The sequence below is a fragment of the Girardinichthys multiradiatus genome, chromosome 24 (assembly GCF_021462225.1).
Source record: "Girardinichthys multiradiatus isolate DD_20200921_A chromosome 24, DD_fGirMul_XY1, whole genome shotgun sequence".
Lineage (NCBI taxonomy): Eukaryota > Metazoa > Chordata > Actinopteri > Cyprinodontiformes > Goodeidae > Girardinichthys > Girardinichthys multiradiatus.
In genome coordinates this window covers 23,504,581-23,525,316 of record NC_061816.1, presented here as the reverse complement: position 1 = coordinate 23,525,316, position 20,736 = coordinate 23,504,581, and the positions used below count along the sequence as shown (strand labels likewise).

At 43.1% G+C, this 20,736-nt stretch overlaps 1 protein-coding gene across 1 annotated transcript in view; it reads left to right on the top strand.

The window, feature by feature from the left end:
• Nucleotides 1-20,736, top strand: part of LOC124861223 (double-stranded RNA-specific editase 1-like) — a 74,651-nt gene that overhangs the window by 34,122 nt on the left and 19,793 nt on the right. Inside the window, exons 3-8 of the mRNA XM_047354756.1 lie at nucleotides 4,639-5,573; nucleotides 7,354-7,468; nucleotides 11,105-11,273; nucleotides 11,487-11,641; nucleotides 11,741-11,909; nucleotides 13,792-13,973. Coding sequence (XP_047210712.1) covers nucleotides 4,639-5,573; nucleotides 7,354-7,468; nucleotides 11,105-11,273; nucleotides 11,487-11,641; nucleotides 11,741-11,909; nucleotides 13,792-13,973 — 1,725 coding nt within the window. The remainder of the gene's footprint in view (nucleotides 1-4,638; nucleotides 5,574-7,353; nucleotides 7,469-11,104; nucleotides 11,274-11,486; nucleotides 11,642-11,740; nucleotides 11,910-13,791; nucleotides 13,974-20,736) is intronic.

Genomic DNA, 20,736 nt, shown 5'->3' with positions numbered 1-20,736 from the left:
CATCCACCCCACTTTTCATGTCTCCCAGGTTAAGCCTGTGTTCACCAGTGCTTAAAATTAAAATTAGCATATTGTGATAAAGTTCATTATTTTCTATAATGTAATAATGAAAATTTAACATTTATATTTTTAGATTCATTGCACACTAACTGAAATATTTCAGGTCTTTTATTGTCTTAATACGGATGATTTTGGCATACAGCTCATGAAAACCCAAAATTCCTATCTCACACAATTAGCATATTTCATCCGACCAATAAAAGAAAAGTGTTTTTAATACAAAAAACGTCAACCTTCTAATAATCATGTACAGTTATGCACTCAATACTTGGTCAGGAATCCTTTGGCAGAAATGACTGCTTCAATGCGGCGTGGCATGGAGGCAATCAGCCTGTGGCACTGCTGAGGTCTTATGGAGGCCCAGGATGCTTCGATAGCGGCCTTTAGCTCATCCAGAGTGTTGGGTCTTGAGTCTCTCAACGTTCTCTTCACAATATCCCACAGATTCTCTATGGGGTTCAGGTCAGGAGAGTTGGCAGGTTAATTGAGCACAGTGATACCATGGTCAGTAAACCATTTACCAGTGGTTTTGGCACTGTGAGCAGGTGCCAGGTCGTGCTGAAAAATGAAATCTTCATCTCCATAAAGCTTTTCAGCAGATGGAAGCATGAAGTGCTCCAAAATCTCCTGATAGCTAGCTGCATTGACCCTGCCCTTGATAAAACACAGTGGACCAACACCAGCAGCTGACACGGCACCCCAGACCATCACTGACTGTGGGTACTTGACACTGGACTTCTGGCATTTTGGCATTTCCTTCTCCCCAGTCTTCCTCCAGACTCTGGCACCTTGATTTCCGAATGACATGCAGAATTTGCTTTCATCCGAAAAAAGTACTTTGGACCACTGACCAACAGTCCAGTGCTGCTTCTCTGTAGCCCAGGTCTGGGGAATGCGGCACCTGTAGCCCATTTCCTGCACACGCCTGTGCACGGTGGCTCTGGATGTTTCTACTCCAGACTCAGTCCACTGCTTCCGCAGGTCCCCCAAGGTCTGGAATCGGCCCTTCTCCACAATCTTCCTCAGGGTCCGGTCACCTCTTCTCGTTGTGCAGCGTTTTCTGCCACACTTTTTCCTTCCCACAGACTTCCCACTGAGGTGCCTTGATACAGCACTCTGGGAACAGCCTATTCGTTCAGAAATTTCTTTCTGTGTCTTACCCTCTTGCTTGAGGGTGTCAATAGTGGCCTTCTGGACAGCAGTCAGGTCGGCAGTCTTACCCATGATTGGGGTTTTGAGTGATGAACCAGGCTGGGAGTTTTAAAGGCCTCAGGAATCTTTTGCAGGTGTTTAGAGTTAACTCGTTGATTCAGATGATTAGGTTCATAGCTCGTTTAGAGACCCTTTTAATGATATGCTAATTTTGTGAGATAGGAATTGTGGGTTTTCATGAGCTGTATGCCAAAATCATCCGTATTAAAACAATAAAAGACCTGAAATATTTCAGTTAGTTTGCAATGAATCTAAAATATATGAATGTTAAATTTTCATCATTACATTATGGAAAATAATTAACTTTATCACAATATGCTAATATTTTGAGAAGGACCTGTATGTGGGTTAGAACAGTGTCAAAAATGATGTCAGGCTCTGCTTAGACCTGGGTCAAATTAATAACTAGCCAATTTAAACAATAGTGAAATATATATATGTCTGATTTACCTGTCATAATGATATGGTAATGTGATTTATGATACTGCTATTGCATGCTACAAAAGCCTGCACCTTAATGTGAACATGGCAGCGATAGCAGTAACATAGTATTTGCTAAAAAAGTTACTTTGGTACTTCAGTGGTACTGCTTAAGCTGAATTAATTTGTGAAAATCATATAACCACATAGACAAAATATAAAATTATGTGCAGGCTCTGGTACTAAGAATAGTAAAATAAAAAATAAGAAACAATTAATCACATCATTATTAAAAAACTGCTTTTGGCAAAAGAACAACTTATTTCCAAGTCTTAGCTTTCCACAACATAAAACCTGTGAAACCAATACTTACAGTTGGTAGCGTACAGGTTAGAACAGTGCAAATACTTCCAGAGGCAATGTCTACTGTTTACTTAATATTCACTTGATCCCCAAATTGCACAGTAGGCTCAGCAGATAACATTATTGTCAGGTGCATTTTTGGTATAAACGTGTTTGTGTGTCATTCAGTGAAGATACTATAGGTGGGTAGAGTAGCTAGAGATTGTGCTCAAGTAACAGTAATGTTACTTCAAAATAATATTACTCAAGTAGAAGTAAAAATTACAGTGCAATAAAACTACTCCTACAGGAAGATTATTTTCAAAAAGTTACTCAAGTAAATGTATCTGAGTACATTTAACTAGTTAGTACCCATCTATGTCCACTGTCATACTACTAACACTGTTATACTATTGTACTACTAAATACCCAGTTAGTAATATAGCAAGTAGTATCCTACTTGGTTGAGAATATACTACTAACTCAGTTGAACACACATATAATGACAACACAAACAGCATCAATCAACATGTATTATGTCTTTTATCTATTTTTAAGGACAGTTTTTATTTTATTATGTAGTTTATTATTTATAGCCTTCACATATGCTTCACAGTTAGTATGTTTCTTCTTTTGTTTGACTTTTAAAGTGGATCTCAACACTATTGTTGATTATTTGCAACACACACTGGGACCCTGATGGGGTCCAGTCCAGACACTCACATGCTAGTGTTCTGCAAGGTTAAGATGCTTCCATGATTCAGCACACCTGATTCGAATGAATAGGTCATTACCAGACCTTTGCAAGACTTGATGACATTCTTAGATGGGATTTGTTGAAGCAGAGACATGTTAAACCTTTAGGCCACTGGCTCCAAGGACTGCAAAAGTGGGTTATACAGAACTATAGTTTCAGAATGCTTTCAAATTCAATCAGTTTATTCAGTTCAAATTAAGCACAAATCAATCCAGAATATCTTTTTCTGTCATTCATAGAAACATTTATTTCACATTCATATATTTGTTTTTCCTAAGATATCATCTCGAAGGTTCTAGGAAGTAGAAGCAAGTAGATTATTTGCCTGGTGATAGAACTACTTATTACTAACCACCAACAATATAACTCAATTATGCTCCATTTCTTTGGCTATATAGCTTCACTCCAGGTACAGTAGGTTCTACCCTTTCTGACAGCTCTCATGTTTCTTTTTATTAGATGGTTAATAGTGTGGTGTCTGACCAGTGGAACCATATGCTTTAGCATTGGCACATAATAGCCGATGTTGTGGCAGAAGACACTCTTATTCAACTGCTTCAGGCCTCTTTACAAAGGACCAAGTCTGAACTTCGACATAAAAATCAGCTACCGCTTGGCTGGTTATTGCAGGGTAATGGTGTTCTGAGGCATATTAAGTACAGGTTAGGGTGTGACTGAGCTTAACTGATTACTGAATGTTTGAGCATGCACCAAGGTCATGGTGTATTGGGGTTCTGGGCAGATTTTGGGAGAGCGTGATGACAGTAGTATCAGCAGATCCATTATGTGGGGCCCGCACACACCCATGTGACCTGGTCATCAAGACTCTGAAGCAGAAGAGCAGTACCATTGAGACAACATTATGCTAACATGAACTGGTCTTCTAGTACATAGAGAGGTAATCTAGTACATAGGAGAAAGAGATGTGCCAGGGTGTAACTCAGGGTATTATCATGGGTGTACCTGGTTGGAAGGTGCTCCTAATGTGTTAGATCTTGGGGTTATGGAGCAGAGTTTCTGAGAGGCAGAAAGTAGCAGTAAGACCTTCTTGGTAAATAGTTGGGGAATAGCAATATGATGATTGCTATCACTCTGAAAGAGAGTTTCCAATAACAGCTAATAATTGATCTATTTTGTAAAAATCAGGTAGGTTGCAGAGGACAAAGCATGGTACAAATTTTATGACAATCTTCAGGATGATTTATAATGTTAAAATGTTTTGGCACTGACTTATTCTTTTCACCTTGGTTCTTCTATTTTACCATCTCACCTGTTTTCTCTCACAAATACCAAAAGCAGTAACCTTTCAAGCTTTCGCTGGAGGATGTTATAGATGGAAACGTATGTTATAATCCAGGGACTTTGTTTGTAGTGTCTGGTGATGTGTGTTCCCAAAGGCTATGAACATTTAGAGAAAAAAGTAAAAATCTTCAGTTGTGAAATAATGTTTTGTATTTTGAGCTTTCATTTTCCAGTGAACATTTGGTTTTGGTGTAAATGGACTACAGTAAGTATTGCTCCAGTCATATAGAATAAAGTGTATAGTTATGTTGGTTGTAATTTTTAGGAGTGGTAAATGATGAGCATTTGTGTTGCCTTTCAGTTGTAAATTTGTTCTAGGGATGTAATCAGAAATTTGTGACAGTTTTCATGTTGCATAAATACTCAAAACTACTATTAAAATGTTACACTGTTAATAAAATACTAGAGCTTGCGCACTTGAGTACTGGTTCAGGAACACACATCACTGAGCTCAGTTGCAAAGAAAATAATCAAAGACTCTAAATTTTACATTTGCAAGGTCCTGCACCGAAGGCATTGTGAGTTATTCTTTTTGGGCACTGCAGGTTCATGCAGCACAGATGTTAAGGAAAATCGCCACTTGGACAACCTCTTCTCCAAAGACAGGGTTGCATCTGTGGCTGGTCAGCTCCCCGGTGGAAAGACTGGGCGAGGGAGGAAACGGCCCTTAGCGGAGGGAACTAATGGCCGCTCAACTTGCAAGTACTGGCCGAAAAAGCGCAAGAAAGTTCCAGGGCCCATTTTGCCCAAGAATGCTCTCATGCAGCTTAATGAGATAAAGCCAGGACTTCAATACAAGCTGCTTTCTCAGTCTGGCCCAGTCCATGCACCTGTCTTTGTGATGACTGTGGAGGTCAATGGGCAGCTATTTGAAGGTTCAGGTCCAACAAAAAAGAAGGCCAAGCTGAACGCTGCAGAGAAGGCACTGCGTTCCTTCGTCCAATTCCCTAATGCATCTGAAGCCCACATGGCCATGGGTCGGACTCTGTCTGTTCACACAGATTTCACCTCAGACCAGGGGGACTTTCCTGATGTACTCTTCAATGGTTTTGAGACATCCAGAGCTTTAGATGACCCATTATACCTGGCTCCCAACAATAACAGTTCCTTCACATCTCTGGGAATAGCATACCCGTTGTTACACCCCCCTGCCTCAGACATAGTTCAGTCTTGCTTACCCCCTACACCGTCTGCCTTTATCTCTGTGACAGCTGGCAAGAATCCTGTAATGATTCTTAATGAGATGAGGCCAGGACTTAAATATGACTTTGTGTCAGAGAGTGGGGAGAGCCATGCCAAAAACTTTGTCATGTCAGTGACCGTGGACACTCACAACTTCCAGGGTTCTGGACGGAACAAGAGGCTGGCAAAGGCCCGGGCTGCCCGGGCTGCTTTGTCTGTACTCTTTAATATTGAGCTAGACCAGGTACCGTCCCGGCAGCCCATACCCAGAGAAGGACTGCAGCTTCATCTACCACAGGTGAGCAGGACTTTACTTGGTTTTATTGTCTGTTTGTACCTGTACTGTATCACTTAGAGCCACCTGGAGGTCAGTCACTTCAAGCGGTTAGATGACTTATCACTGATACATAGAAAACATAGAAACTGTATAGCACCTTTCACTGGATACAACCTACAAAGTGCTTCATAATAAATAATTAAAAATGTATAAATTTTGTTGAAGTTTATATTTGAAACTCTTTTTGGCTACAGTATATCAAAGATTACACAATGTATGTAATATTTCACCTATCACTGGAGACCAAACCATTAGCGATTTGAGACTGATTTCTGGTCCCTGGATTTTGGAAAGCTCTGAACTGCCGATACCGACTTCGACTGATACTGATTTCTCTTTGTCATTATTAGCATTTTTTTGTACTCTCCTTCCTCCCTTCATTCCTTGTGTCCTTCCTCCTTATGTCTCTGTCAGTCTCCAGTGTTTCTCTAGTGTAGAAATGTCAGCCATAAGTTCCAGATGTTTAGGAACTCTGGAATTGTAGGACTTTAAAAAAAAGTTATCCTTTTAAGCTCCCTTTAGCATTTAATATTAGCAGTTATCACAGTCTATTAGATCCATTATCAAACTCTAAATAGCAGTATCCATGTGTATTCTTCGAAAAATGTAGATCCTAACCTTAACTATTTTCAAAACACTTCCAACATTCCCAAACCAAGCATGTTCCTTTGCAGACAGGGCATCTTTGCTGTAATGCGTTGAGCCTTCCTATTATCTGCTCAGGGTCAGTTTGCCCCTCCTCCAACCTGACAAATGTCCCTAAAGGCTTGGTTGAATTGACTTCCTGTAGTAGTTGTCTTCTTTTAGTATTCAAATAAAGTCAGGTTTGAAATGACTGCAAAAGTTTGACCAGCGCTGTCCAAAGTGTAGCTCTGTGATGTAGCAGCCTAATTGGCTCAGTACAAAATAAAATAGCTTCCTCCAACTGTGCTTCCACCTCTCTGGAACTGAGGAGACCGTCTTCCTTCTTCAGTAACCACTTACACACCGATGAGTGTTGGTATTACTGCAGTCTGCTGTGTTCACCCATCAGTAAAGGTCAGATATTTAGCTGAAAATTGATTGTGGTCACTAGATGGTTTCTGTGTCTCTTCACATAAAACCTGATTACCAGCTCACCGGTTAGAAAATTCTGTTCAGTTCAAAAATACTTTATTAATCCCAAAGGGAAATTAAATTAAAGGAAGTACATTTATAGATTGAAAATAATCTTACAAAACATTGTGCTTACTAACTGCTATTTTGAAAGAAATATGAAGATATAGAACAATCTGATAATAGTTTTCTTCTAAAAAAAAGTCTTTGTTGTGACCAGTTTGATAAAATATAATTTAACATGACTTTAGGAGACACAAGTTTAATACACCGGGACTCTTTACACATAAACTGATCCATACCTGTAATCCCTGCACGCTGATAACAGAGCTGTTATCTTAATTACCATCATCACCATCGCTGAGTGCTATTCAAACACTGTTCTTCATTAAAGCTGCCCCAGAAAGTCAGCGAGCACAGCTCTCAGAGCAGAGGAGTAGAGGACCTGAGAGCTTCTTTGCTCTCTCCTGGCCATTTACACCAGCAGAGAACTTTTCATTTAAATTCAGTGTAAATGAATTTGTGTTGCTTTTTTTTCACTGTTTCATAATGCACATTACTTATAATGAAATGCAGGACGTTATCAGGGGTTAGATTTGCTCAGATCTTTTGGAAGCTTTGTGTCTTATTCTGTCATTGGTCTTAGGTCTTGGCTGATGCCGTCTTTCGTTTGGTTGTCGAAAAGTTCAGAGAACTGACTGATAACTTCACATCTCCACATGCTCGAAGGAAAGTCTTAGCAGGTGTCGTCATGACAACAGGTAATCTTTTGTTTGCCTTTTTTCTGCAGAAGGTTTGGAGAACCCTCTATTTTGCCTGTGAATCTGTGAATCAACTCCAGAAGAAAAGCAAAAAACCTTGTAAAGATGATGGTTGAGGCTGCTTAGACTGTGTCATTATTCACCAAAAGCATCATAAAAGCCAGATTAGAGTTTGCAAATAAATTCAGGAAAAAAGGGCTTACTTCTTGTAGGGACTTCCTGAGGGGGTCTGCTGTTAACACTGTTGTCTTACAATAAAAAGATCCTGAGTTTGAATCCCAGGCAGGGGTCTTTCTGCATGCATGGGTTCTTTCCAGGTGTTCTCATTTCCTCCCACAGTCCAAAAACATGAATGTTAGCTAAACAGTGAGTGTGATTGTCTATCCTGCCAGTCTCTGTGTTGCCCTTTGATGAACTGGAAAGATAGCCACTCATTTCCCTTGTTTCTTGTACAGCTACATAAATCCTATCCCTATAATCTAAGGCTTCTGTATCGATTAATCCTAACTCATTGTTGCATTTTATAAGGGATGTCATTGCTTCGCACATTGAGTTGGGATGGTCCTTTCTCAGCAGTCACCCATTGTCCACCCATGTGCAATCTTTTCTCAACATGCTTACCCCTCCAGAAGAAATTATGACATTGGCTTTGAAGAAGTGGCTCCAGTGCACAAAGCAGGTTGTCCCTTTTTTTTTACAGTTCAGCTTCTGTAATACTTAACGAACTGGTTCCCAAAAATGGAAAACCAGACCCCCCTCTCTTCATGTTCTCAAATGATTAGGTTAAGGGATGAACAGAGAGGATTCTGCCTTCCACCTTGGCATCAGGGGCATTTAGGTGGGCCACTGAAAACATAGCAAGCCTTTCAAGATTAACCTGGCCCAGGGACAGGACCCCTTCAATTGCCATTCATGGGGACATACAGGTGAGAAAACCTTCCTGTATGTCCCCTTGCTCACCATTCACACCTGAGACCTTGTAACACTAACGTGTCACGTGACACTGTTAATGGAAAAAACAAAATGCACCTTAATAAATACACTTAACAAGGAGAATCAAAGTGTCACTTTTATTAATTCTTGCAAGAATTGAGAACAGACAGAGGATACAACCAAACCAGTGTCTCAGTCTGCCCGTCCTGCTGTAAACAGGAAAACACAGACTTTTTATAGCCCTTCACAGACTGAGAAAGCAGTTCACAATATAGAGGCAGGGAGATAAAACAGACCTTGAACATCAGATTTCTATAGAAGTTAGCATGTTGTGACGCCTCAGAGAGAAGAGAGGTATCTTCTCTTGGGTAAACCCTACCTCCATATCAGAAAGGCCTTGCATTCCAGGCGTCTCTAAGTGTGGCATGCTAAGCTGACAAGAGTACAGGTCCTTCTCAAAATATTAGCATATTGTGATAAAGTTCATTATTTTCCATAATGTAATGATGAAAATTTAACATTCATACATTTTAGATTCATTGCACACTAACTGAAATATTTCAGGTCTTTTATTGTCTTAATACGGATGATTTTGGCATACAGCTCATGAAAACCCAAAATTCCTATCTCACAAAATTAGCATATTTCATCCGACCAATAAAAGAAAAGTATTTTTAATACAAAAAACGTCAACCTTCAAATAATCATGTACAGTTATGCACTCAATACTTGGTCAGGAATCCTTTTGCAGAAATGACTGCTTCAATGCGGCGTGGCATGGAGGCAATCAGCCTGTGACACTGCTGAGGTCTTATGGAGGCCCAGGATGCTTCGATAGCGGCCTTTAGCTCATCCAGAGTGTTGGGTCTTGAGTCTCTCAACGTTCTCTTCACAATATCCCACAGATTCTCTATGGGGTTCAGGTCAGGAGAGTTGGCAGGCCAATTGAGCACAGTGATACCATGGTCAGTAAACCATTTACCAGTGGTTTTAGCACTGTGAGCAGGTGCCAGGTCGTGCTGAAAAATGAAATCTTCATCTCCATAAAGCTTTTCAGCAGATGGAAGCATGAAGTGCTCCAAAATCTCCTGATAGCTAGCTGCATTGACCTGCCCTTGATAAAACACAGTGGACCAACACCAGCAGCTGACACGGCACCCCAGACATCACTGACTGTGGGTACTTGACACTGGACTTCTGGCATTTTGGCATTTCCTTCTCCCCAGTCTTCCTCCAGACTCTGGCACCTTGATTTCCGAATGACATGCAGAATTTGCTTTCATCCGAAAAACAGTCCAGTGCTGCTTCTATGTAGCCCAGGTCAGGCGCTTCTGCCGCTGTTTCTGGTTCAAAAGTGGCTTGACCTGGGGAATGCGGCACCTGTAGCCCATTTCCTGCACACGCCTGTGCACGGTGGCTCTGGATGTTTCTACTCCAGACTCAGTCCACTGCTTCCGCAGGTCCCCCAAGGTCTGGAATCGGCCCTTCTCCACAATCTTCCTCACGGTCCGGTCACCTCTTCTCGTTGTGCAGCGTTTTCTGCCACACTTTTTCCTTCCCACAGACTTCCCACTGAGGTGCCTTGATACAGCACTCTGGGAACAGCCTATTCGTTCAGAAATTTCTTTCTGTGTCTTACCCTCTTGCTTGAGGGTGTCAATAGTGGCCTTCTGGACAGCAGTCAGGTCGGCAGTCTTACCCATGATTTGGGTTTTGAGTGATGAACCAGTCTGGGAGTTTTAAAGGCCTCAGGAATCTTTTGCAGGTGTTTAGAGTTAACTCGTTGATTCAGATGATTATGTTCTTAGCTCGTTTAGAGACCCTTTTAATGATATGCTAATTTTGTGAGATAGGAATTTTGGGTTTTCATGAGCTGTATGCCAAAATCATCCGTATTAAGACAATAAAAGACCTGAAATATTTCAGTTAGTGTGCAATGAATGTAAAATATATGAATGTTAAATTTTCATCATTACATTATGGAAAATAATGAACTTTATCACAATATGCTAATATTTTGAGAAGGACCTGTAGATGTAGTCTGAACTGGACATCTCATAGACAACAAGCTGATCTAGGACACACATAGTAACAGATACTAAACAGGATGACCTATTTAAATTTTTCCACTATCAGACACCAGGGAGGTAAAATGGATAATTGGGCACTATTTGGATATTTTCACTCGGTGGTGTTCTCATTGTAGTTGCCAGCAGTTTAGACATTATCGGCTGTGTGTTGAGATATTTGAGGGAACAGCAAATTTACAATTATTCAAGCTGCACACTGACTACTTTACGTTGTATCGAAGTGTCATAGCTGCAGGGTTGTGCTGTGATTAGATAAAATAAAATATTTACAAAAATATGAGGGATGTACTAACGTTTGTGAGATAAGGGAATCCTCTGTATATAAAGGTCCTTTATTTTTTGTAAAGTTTTTGTTATAACGTTGAGTAGAATTTAGTTTCACTGGAATATCTCCTCGGTTTAGACAGAAAACAAGTGTTAACACATTTTTAAATAAATGTTAGGAAGATATCGTGTTTTCACAATAGACAGTTAACATGTAATGCAAATTGTAATCACAAGTAATGCTTTACATGTAAGCAGTTATGCCTCATGCCTTTACCCTGGCTAAATTTCACTGTTTACATCTGCATTTTGACAGTATGTTATCTGATGCCGGCATCTTCCCATTCAGGTAGAGATGTAAAGGAGGCAGAGGTCATCTGTGTATCCACTGGGACAAAGTGCATCAATGGTGAATACATGAGCGACAGAGGACTAGCACTGAATGACTGCCATGCTGAAATCATAGCTCGGCGCTCCCTCGTCAGGTTTCTGTACTCCCAGCTGGAACACTTTCTCAGGTGATGACTGCTGAGTTGAAGAAAAAGAAAGAAGCTAAACTTAATTAAAACACGAACACTCCAACTCATCAACATACATGGAGAAGAAATGTGCACATGCTATCACAATCTCAAGATCTTTTCCTTGCATCTATATCTTGATTATATTTCATAAGCCTGATACAGCGATTTGAAACTAAACTTCCAGTTTGTTTTATGAATTTGAATCTTTAGTTCCAATGAAGAGGAGCACCACAAATCCATCTTCACCAGCTATGACAACAAACAAGGCTTCAGACTGAAAGAAAATGTCCAGTTCCACCTGTACATCAGCACCTCCCCCTGTGGAGACGCCCGCATCTTTTCACCTCATGAAGCTGCTGTAGAGGGTGAGGATAGTTTCTACAGCTGAAGGCTAAAGGTTTTCTTCTGATTGAGAGTTTAGGCTGGTACTCTGTTCTGCTTCCGTCTTTCTTTGAATCTCTCAGATCAGAGTGACAGACACCCAAACAGAAAGGCCCGCGGGCAGCTGCGGACTAAGATCGAATCTGGTGAAGGAACCATCCCTGTGCGCTCTGGTAGCAGCATTCAGACATGGGACGGGGTTCTTCAGGGTGAGAGGCTGCTCACCTTGTCCTGCAGTGATAAGATTGCCAGGTCTGAGTTCTGGTTCTCACATACGTACATAAAACTGAATAAGACTTTTGTAGTAAAGCCTTTGACATTGTGGGTTTCATCACACTGAAAAACTAATTTTGTTCAGTAATTTCAGTGTTTTCATTTGGATTATCAGACTTTAGTTCGAAATCAGCTGCGTAATTTGCCTTGCAAGACTATTTACAGTAGAAAAAATAGGTATTTTGATACAGCGGCGATTTGGCAAGTTTTCCCACTTACAAAGAATGGAGAAGTCTGGAATTTTGATTGTTTCATCATTTTGCCACTTCAACTAAGATAATTTAAAAACAAATCCAGAAAATCACATTGATGTTATTTAACTAATTAATCTGAATTTCTTGCATGACGTATGTATTTGATAAAAAAGATAAATATAACCTAATATTTAGTGCAGACACCTTTATTTACAATAACAGAGGTCGGACGTTCTCCTGTAGTTTGTAGAATATAAACTATCTATGTGTGTAACTGGAATGTGCAGATAGAGGACAGGGAGTAGAGGATAGGGAATGCAAGGTCATAAATTGGTGAAGGACAGGGAGGGCCGGAGACAAGACAAGATGAGCTTGTTGGTAGAAATAACAAGAAGCACTCCTTATTTGGACATAGGGAACTGTTATGTTATACAATTGAGTGATATGATATATGTAAAGAAGGAAATGTGAACACACCCTTAAAACTTAATAAAAGTTTAAATCAGTTTAATTGCAGAGCATAATAATAATTATTATTATTATTATAATAAATAAACCAAACATTAATATTAGATTTCATCTGACTGAATTATATCTGTTTAACTTCCACCCATTGGGGAAACCCAGCGGGATTGTGAAAACAATGTGCCGGGAGTCAGCTGTTCTCTGGGGGTTTAGCGCACCTCAACCACCCGGTCAGCTGACAGCTGGCGAGGCGAGCCGGTTGCTGGGGCAACAGACAAGCATTTGTGTAATTAAGCGATATCTCGATAAACAGATCAGATATTTTAGGTTTACACAACTACATTCTCGTCTAAAAACATTGTAAAAATTCAGTTGTTTCACAGAATGCACAATATATCCAATTTTATTCACAGCTTTTCTGTCCTCCAGCCTTTGCCACTTCTGTTTGAACAATCTACTTTGACCCGCAATGAATCATGGGATAGGGTGGGACACGCAGGATACACCGGACCCATCTTTCAAATCTGGGGATAAGAAGGACGCATTTGTTGGAAGCTTGGAGATTGGACAGCATTCGTCCTCTCATCCAGGATGTTATCGGCCTACAAATGCGTCCTTCAAAAGATGCAGACCTGAATCTGGACACAGCAATAGTGAATGACATCCGTGAATCAGTAAATCTGTGTTTGATTAATCTGTGGCTTCAAGAACCCGGATGTGTGACACAAAAAAATTGAATTTTGGAACTGAAATTGAATTTCAGACCTGAAAGTGAAAGTAATCAAACTGAATTTTCAATACAAGCAAAGCAATTTTCAAAGCAAACAAATTCAGTTTTAAACCATTATGTTCAGTTTCAGTTTAGTGAAATTCCTTTTCAAACCAATGCATTTAATTTCAAATTACACAAATACAGATTCAGTCTGAGCAATTCAAATTCAGTTTCTGATGGCACAAGTTTCTTCCCATATAAATCCCTCCACTTGTGCCTCTACATATAGCTGTGTTTACCTGAACGGCATATGAGCCGTCCCGGTGCTCTGCGTTTCGATCAGTCAGCAGCTGCTTCGTTATGACTCACCACTTCTCACAGTCAGAATCCGATTAAACTTTTCATGACAAGAATGTGCAATGAATGTTGTGGATTTGTGGGGTTGTTTTGGAGCTTCTTCTCTGTATTTGTCTTTTTTACTCATAAAAAGGTGGAACGTGGTTGGATTCCAAGGCTCTTTGATGACCTACTTCACCCAGCCCATCTACTTCTCCAGCATCATCCTGGGCAGCTTGTATCATGCTGACCACCTTTCCAGAGCAATGTACCAGCGGCTTACTGAGATTGAGGTCCTACCACCATCCTACAGTCTGAACAAGCCTCTGCTTAGTGGTGAGAGACATTTTACTTACATCTTCCACAGTAGCCTCCACAGTTTCCTGTAAACCTGGAAACAATATGTGAAAGCTTAAAACTAAGTGAATAATTTATTGCCATAGTATAATCCCACACAGAAAATCATAGAAAAAGAAAATTGTTTCTCCACAGCATGATGCTTCCAGTACCTTGTGCCACGGTAGGGATGATGTGTTTAGGGTGATAAGCAGTATTAGTTTTCCTGTACACATTGTGTCATACACCATAGAGGCCAAAAGGTTCAATTTGGTCTCATCTTGAGAAGAGCACCTTCTCCCACATGTTTGCCATATCACTTTACGTGACTTGGTTGAAACTGCTACCCGGACTTCTTGAGGCTTTCTTATCGCTGCTAGAGACTAAATATACATCCTTCAATCAAACGAGGTGTGAAAATTTTGACAGGTGGGCGGGACTTCCGGTGGCTGGGACATCCTAGGGCGGGACTTCTGGTGGTGGGCCTTCCGGTGACGTCAGTGGATATCGTCATTAACCGGATGTTGTCATTTACCGGATGTTGTCATTAGCCGGATGTTGTCATTACAAGGAAGCGAATCTTTCTAATTGTATGTTTTTAGATGTTTTTTACATCTAAAAACAAAACATGTAGTTTATCCACTTTAAAAGGTCACTCAGGTTAATGCAGGCACATCACACAAAATTCTGATAAAAAGAGAACCTGACAGATTTGTAAATTAATTTTGTTTTAACACAGGGGTTATTTAGATGGATGTTTTTACATATAAAAAACAAGGAGACAAAAAGTAGATACAGAACCTTTCTTCCTCTGCTCAAATGTTTGAGTAATCTAATCTGCACCAGTAACTTGTAGAGATGATCTAAAAACAGAGAAACAAATGAACTGAAAACAAATAGTTAAAACGTAAGCCAAACATGGAATTATCTAAAATTTTATGAGTGCACAGTATGATGTTTCCAAATTAGAAATGTATTCTACAGCTAAAAGACCTTGTTTGGAATCATGAGAGACTCCATTTGGTAAAATGGAAGATAATTTTAGTTACCTTAAGCTTTTCTTTTTTCATCTTAGAGCAATAGTTATTGAGGATTTAGAGAAAACAGCTTTCTCCTCATCCCACGTGGGAGCCAGAGGTTGTAACCTGTATGTCTATGTAAAACGTCACAAGAAACTGAAAAAATAAAAAATAAAGGTTATAAAGTCCTCTGACATGTCACTGTTTATTGAATTAAGGCAGATATCCACAGCTGTTTCTTGTGTATTGTCTCAGACAAAGTAATTAAGACGACCCGTGCTCTTTTCCTGGCCCAAAGTCTCGACCATTGTCTCAGTCAATACACATCCACTGTTTATTGAATTAAGGCAGACATCTGCAGCTGTTTCTTGCGTATTGTCTCAGACAGTCTTCACACCAACTGTAGTCAAAGTACTTAAGAGGACTGTGCTCTTTTCCTGGCCATAAGTCTCGAGCATTGCCTCTGACAATTCCCATCCCTTGTTTATTGAATTAACACGTCTGCGCTGTTGCTGAGGTGTCTCGGGGGGTGTGTGGCCAAGGGGCGTAACTATGCACGCTGATAGGATTTTGTCATTAGAAACAGAGAAGGTGGCGTAGTCAGTCATCCTGGTTCTATCAAGAGATACAACGCAATCTTTACTGGGAGATCGGCTTCAAATCTGGTAGCTAAATGTTTATTTTTAACCAATTACACTGAAATATTTTTAGAACACTTGTAAGGAGAAGCAAAAAAAATGTTAGAACATATTTCAGGAAACGAAGAAGGTGGTGAACATTCTGCTTCTATCGAGAGATACAACACAATCTTCAGTAGTAAGTATTCATCTTTAAGAATTCTTTAAGTGCTTGTGAATGCTCGTTGGATAATAATAATGTTTAACTTATATTCTTTAGAACCCACGAGTGACGAGCTGGATGGTATCGTTTTTACACAGTCTCGTACTCGTACTCGTACTCGTACTCGGCGTCTTCCGCTTATCCGGGACCGGGTCGCGGGGGCAGCAGACTCAGCAGAGATGCCCAGACGTCCCTCTCTCCAGACACTTCCTCCAGTTCCTCCAGGGGGAGCCCAAGGCGTTCCCAGGCCAGCCGAGAGACATAGTCCCTCCAGCGTGTCCTGGGGCGCCCCCTGGGCCTCCTCCCGGTGGGACGTGCCTGGAACACCTCCCGAGGAAGGCGTCCAGGAGGCATCCGGTATAGATGCCCGAGCCACCTCAACTGGCTCCTCTCGATGTGGAGGAGCAGCGGCTCTACTCCGGGCCCCTCCCGGATGGCCGAGCTCCTCACCCTATCTCTAAGGGAGTGCCCGGCCACCCTACGGAGGAAGCTCATTTCAGCCGCTTGTATCCGGGATCTCGTTCTTTCGGTCATGACCCAAAGTTTATGGCCATAGGTGAGGGTAGGAACGTAGACCGACCAGTAAATTGAGAGCTTTGCTTTTCGGCTCAGCTCTCTCTTCACCACAATGGACCGGCACAGTGCCCCCATTACTGTGGCAGCCGCACCGATCCGTCTGTCGATCTCCCGCTCCATTCTTCCCTCACTCGTGAACAAGACCCCGAGATACTTAAACTCCTCCACTTGAGGCAGGAACTCCCCTCCAACCTGAAGAGGACAAGCCACCCTTTTCCGGTCGAGCACCACGGCCTCAGACTTGGAGGAGCTGATCCTCATCCCAACCGCCACAGCGCATGCTGTAGGTCTTGGCTAGAGGGGGCCAGCAGGACCACGTCATCCGCAAAAAGAAGAGACAAAATCCACTGGTCCCCAAACCAGACCCCCTCCGGCCCTTGGCTGCGTCTAGAAATCCTGTCCATAAAAGTTATGAACAGGACCGGTGACAAAGGGCAGCCCTGCCGGAGTCCAACATGCACTGGGAACAGGTCCGACTTAGTGCCGGCAATGCAGACCAAACTCCTGCTCTGCTCGTACAGGGACCGGATGGCCCCTAATAAAGGGCCCCCGATTCCATACTCCTGGAGCACCCCCCACAGGGCATCACGAGGGACACAGTCGAATGCCTTCTCCAGGTCCACAAAACACATGTGAACCGGTTGGGCAAACTCCCATGAACCCTCGAGCACCCTGTAAAGGGTATAGAGCTGGTCCAGTGTTCCACGGCCGGGACGAAAACCACACTGCTCCTCCTGAAGCCGAGGTTTGACTATCGGTCGGACTCTCCTCTCCAATACCCTGGCGTAGGCCTTACCAGGGAGGCTGAGGAGTGTGATCCCCCTGTAGTTGGAACACACCCTCCGGTCCCCCTTCTTATAAAGGGGGACCACCACCCCAGTCTGCCAGTCCAGAGGCATTGTCCCCGACCGCCACGCAATGTTGAAGAGGCATCAACCATGACAGCCCTACAACATCCAGAGACTTGAGGTACTCAGGGCGGATCTCATCCACCCCCGAAGCCTTGCCACCGTGGAGCTTTTTAACCACCTCGGTGACTTCAGCCTGGGTACTGAAAGAGTCCAACCCCGAGTCCCCAGCCTCTGTTTCCACCACGGAATGCGTGATGGCAGGATTGAGGAGATCCTCGAAGTACTCCTTCCACCGCCCGATAATGTCCTCAGTCGAGGTCAGCAGTCTCCTGCCCCCACTATAAACAGTGTTGGCGAAGCACGGCTTCCCCTTCCTGAGGCGCCGGACGGTTTGCCAGAATCGCTTCGAGGCCAACCGGTTGTCCTTCTCCATGGCCTCACCGACCTCTTCCCAGGCCCGAGTTTTTGCCTCTGCCACAGTCCGGGCCGCAGCACGCTTGGCCTCATGGTACCCGTCAGCCGCCTCAGGAGTCCCACAAGCCAACCACAGCCGATAGGACTCCTTCTTCAGCTTAACAGCATCCCTTACTGTCGGTGTCCACCACCGGGTTCTGGGATTGCCGCCACGACAGGCACCGCAGACCTTACGGCCGCAGCTATGGGCAGCAGCATCGACAATAGATGTGGAGAACATGGTCCACTCGGACTCTATGTCTCCAACATTCCCTGGGATCTGGTCGAAGCTCTCCCAGAGGTGGGAGTTGAATAAATCCCTGGCCGAGGGCTCCGCCAGGTGTTCCCAGCAGACCCTCACTATGCGCTTGGGCCTGCCAAGTCTGTCTGGCTTTCTCCTCCTCCAGCGGATCCAACTCACCACCAGGTGATGATCAGTGGACAGCTCAGCCCCTCTCTTCACCCGAGTGTCCAAAACATGCGGCTGAAGGTCTGATGATACAACAACAAAGTCGATCATCGACCTCCTGCCTAGGGTGTCCTGGTGCCAAGTGCACTGATGGACACCCTTATGTTTGAACATGGTGTTCGTTATGGACAATCCGTGACTATCACAGAAGTCCAATAACAAAACACCACTCGGATTCAGATCGGGTAGGCCATTCCTCCCGATCACGCCTCTCCAGGTGTCACTGTCGTTCCCCACGTGGGCGTTGAAGCCCCCCAACAGAATAATGGAGTCCCTGGGAGGGGCACTATCCAGCACCCCCGACAGGGACGCCAAGAAGGCCGGGTACTCTGCACTACCACTCGGCCCGTAGGCTGAAATGATAGTCAGAGACCTCTCCCCAACCCAAAGGCGCAGGGATGTGACCCTCTCATCCACTGGGGTAAACCCCAACACGAGACGGCTGAGCTAGGGGGCAACAAGCAAACCCACACCAGCCCGCCGCCTCTCCCCGTGGGCCACTCCAGAGTAGAAGAGAGTCCAACCCCTCTCAAAGAGATGGGTTCCAGAGCCCACGCTGTGCGTGGAGGCGAGCCTGACTATTTCTAGTCGATATCTCTCGACCTCCCGCGCAAGCTCAGGCTCCTTCCCCCTTAGCGAGGTGACATTCCACGTCCCTAGAGCCAGCCTAAGCATCCGGGGATTGGGCCGCTGAGGTCTCCACCTTCATCCGCCACACAATCCTCTTTGCACCGGTCCCTCACGGTTCCCCCTGCAGGTGGTGGGCCCACTGGGGGATGGCCTCCCATCTCTCGTTCGGGCTTGGCCCGGCCGGGTCCCGCGAGGAGCAACCCGGCCACCAGGCGATCTCCGACGAGTCCCGACCCCAGGCCTGGCTCCAGGGTGGGAACCCGGCTCCGCCGTACCGGGCAACGTCACGTGCCTCGATATTTTGTTCTTCATGAGGGATTCTTGAACCACTCTTTGTCTGACCCATCACCTAGAGCCTGTTTGCCATGGGAGACCCTACCAGGGGCATTTAGGCCCCAGACAACATAGCCTCTAGGATCATTTGAGCACTCAAACCCCTCCACCACGTTGAGGTGACGGTTCAAGGAGGGGATTTTTTTTTTTACACAGTCCAGCTATTGTAATTATTAACTGCAACAACATCTGGTTTAGTCAACTGGTGAATGCTATTTTGTGATTTAAAAAAATAAATGAAATAAATTCTACTTACAGATTTAACAAGAGACGTATTCCTGAACGTTGGAGAGGTCAGCGTTTGTAACCGTCTGCCTCCGGAAAAAGTTGAGACGGAAACTTGTCTTTATAAAAGACAATCCGATCCCAGCTAAACATGAAATAGAGGGCGAAGCCATTCATGCGCCACAGTCCCCTGACCGTGCGCCATATATATATATATATATATATATATATATAAATTATATATACATATGTTTTCACAGGTCTATGCGATATTGCAGACTTGTTTAACCGCCTGATAAAATATTTTAACATTCAGCAGAACTGTACCAGTTCAGTGCAGGAAGAGTTGGAACCGCTCGGAACCGTTCAAATACCCCGTGTACGGAGTAAGTTATAGTATTTCAAATTCCGTTCTATCCCAATCTTCACAGAAACCAGATTTTTGTTTTCAAAAGACCTGCATTGTACGGTGATATCAAGGTAATTTAAACTGATCCCTGGGTCTTCTTCTTCTTCTTCTGATACTCATGTTAATATGGATAGCCAGATCACACATGCGCTGAATGAAATAAGGAATGTTGTTGCTCAACTTAGTGAAATTCCTGTTAATGCAGAAGTAGCAGATAACATCGGGTTAAATGCATCTCCTGCTAACAGTGAAAATGTAATAAATCAAAATCTGCACGGTGACTTTTTACGCTCATTAGAACAGGCTGTTGAAGATTTAAATAGAACACCGTCTCCACCCAGCATTCAGCAAAATGAATCAGATGGGTCTTCTTCTTCTTCTTCTTCTTCTGATACTCATGTTAATATGAATAGCCAGATCACACATGAGCTGAATGAGATAAGGAATGTTGTTGCTCAACTTAATGAAATTCCTGTTAATGCAGAAGTAGCAGATAACATTGGGTTAAATGCATCTCCTGCTAACAGTGAAAATGTAATAAATCAAAATCTACACGGTGACTTTTTACGCTCATTAGAACAGGCTGTTGAAGATTTAAATAGAGCACCGTCTCCACCCAGCATTCAGCAAAATGAATCAGCTGACTTACAAATTCCTTCAACGTCGCACGCCGCTGATCATACTGGGCAGCATGGCGGTAATTTCAATCCAGAGGTTGCAGTCAACCCTGATAAGATTGAAGGAGATCCTCCTGTGACTGTTGAACGTGAACGTTTTAATAACATTGAAATAAGCAGACCTTTCGCCATCCCACCTCCCTGCCCTGGTAATGTCCCTTATCTCGCTGCAGTCTATATAAACATCATGTGTATTCTCACTGAATTAGCCGATACTGCAAGATCTTTAGCCAGACGTAACGATGTTGTGCAGCTAGAATTAGTCGGGGAAAATCTGAATC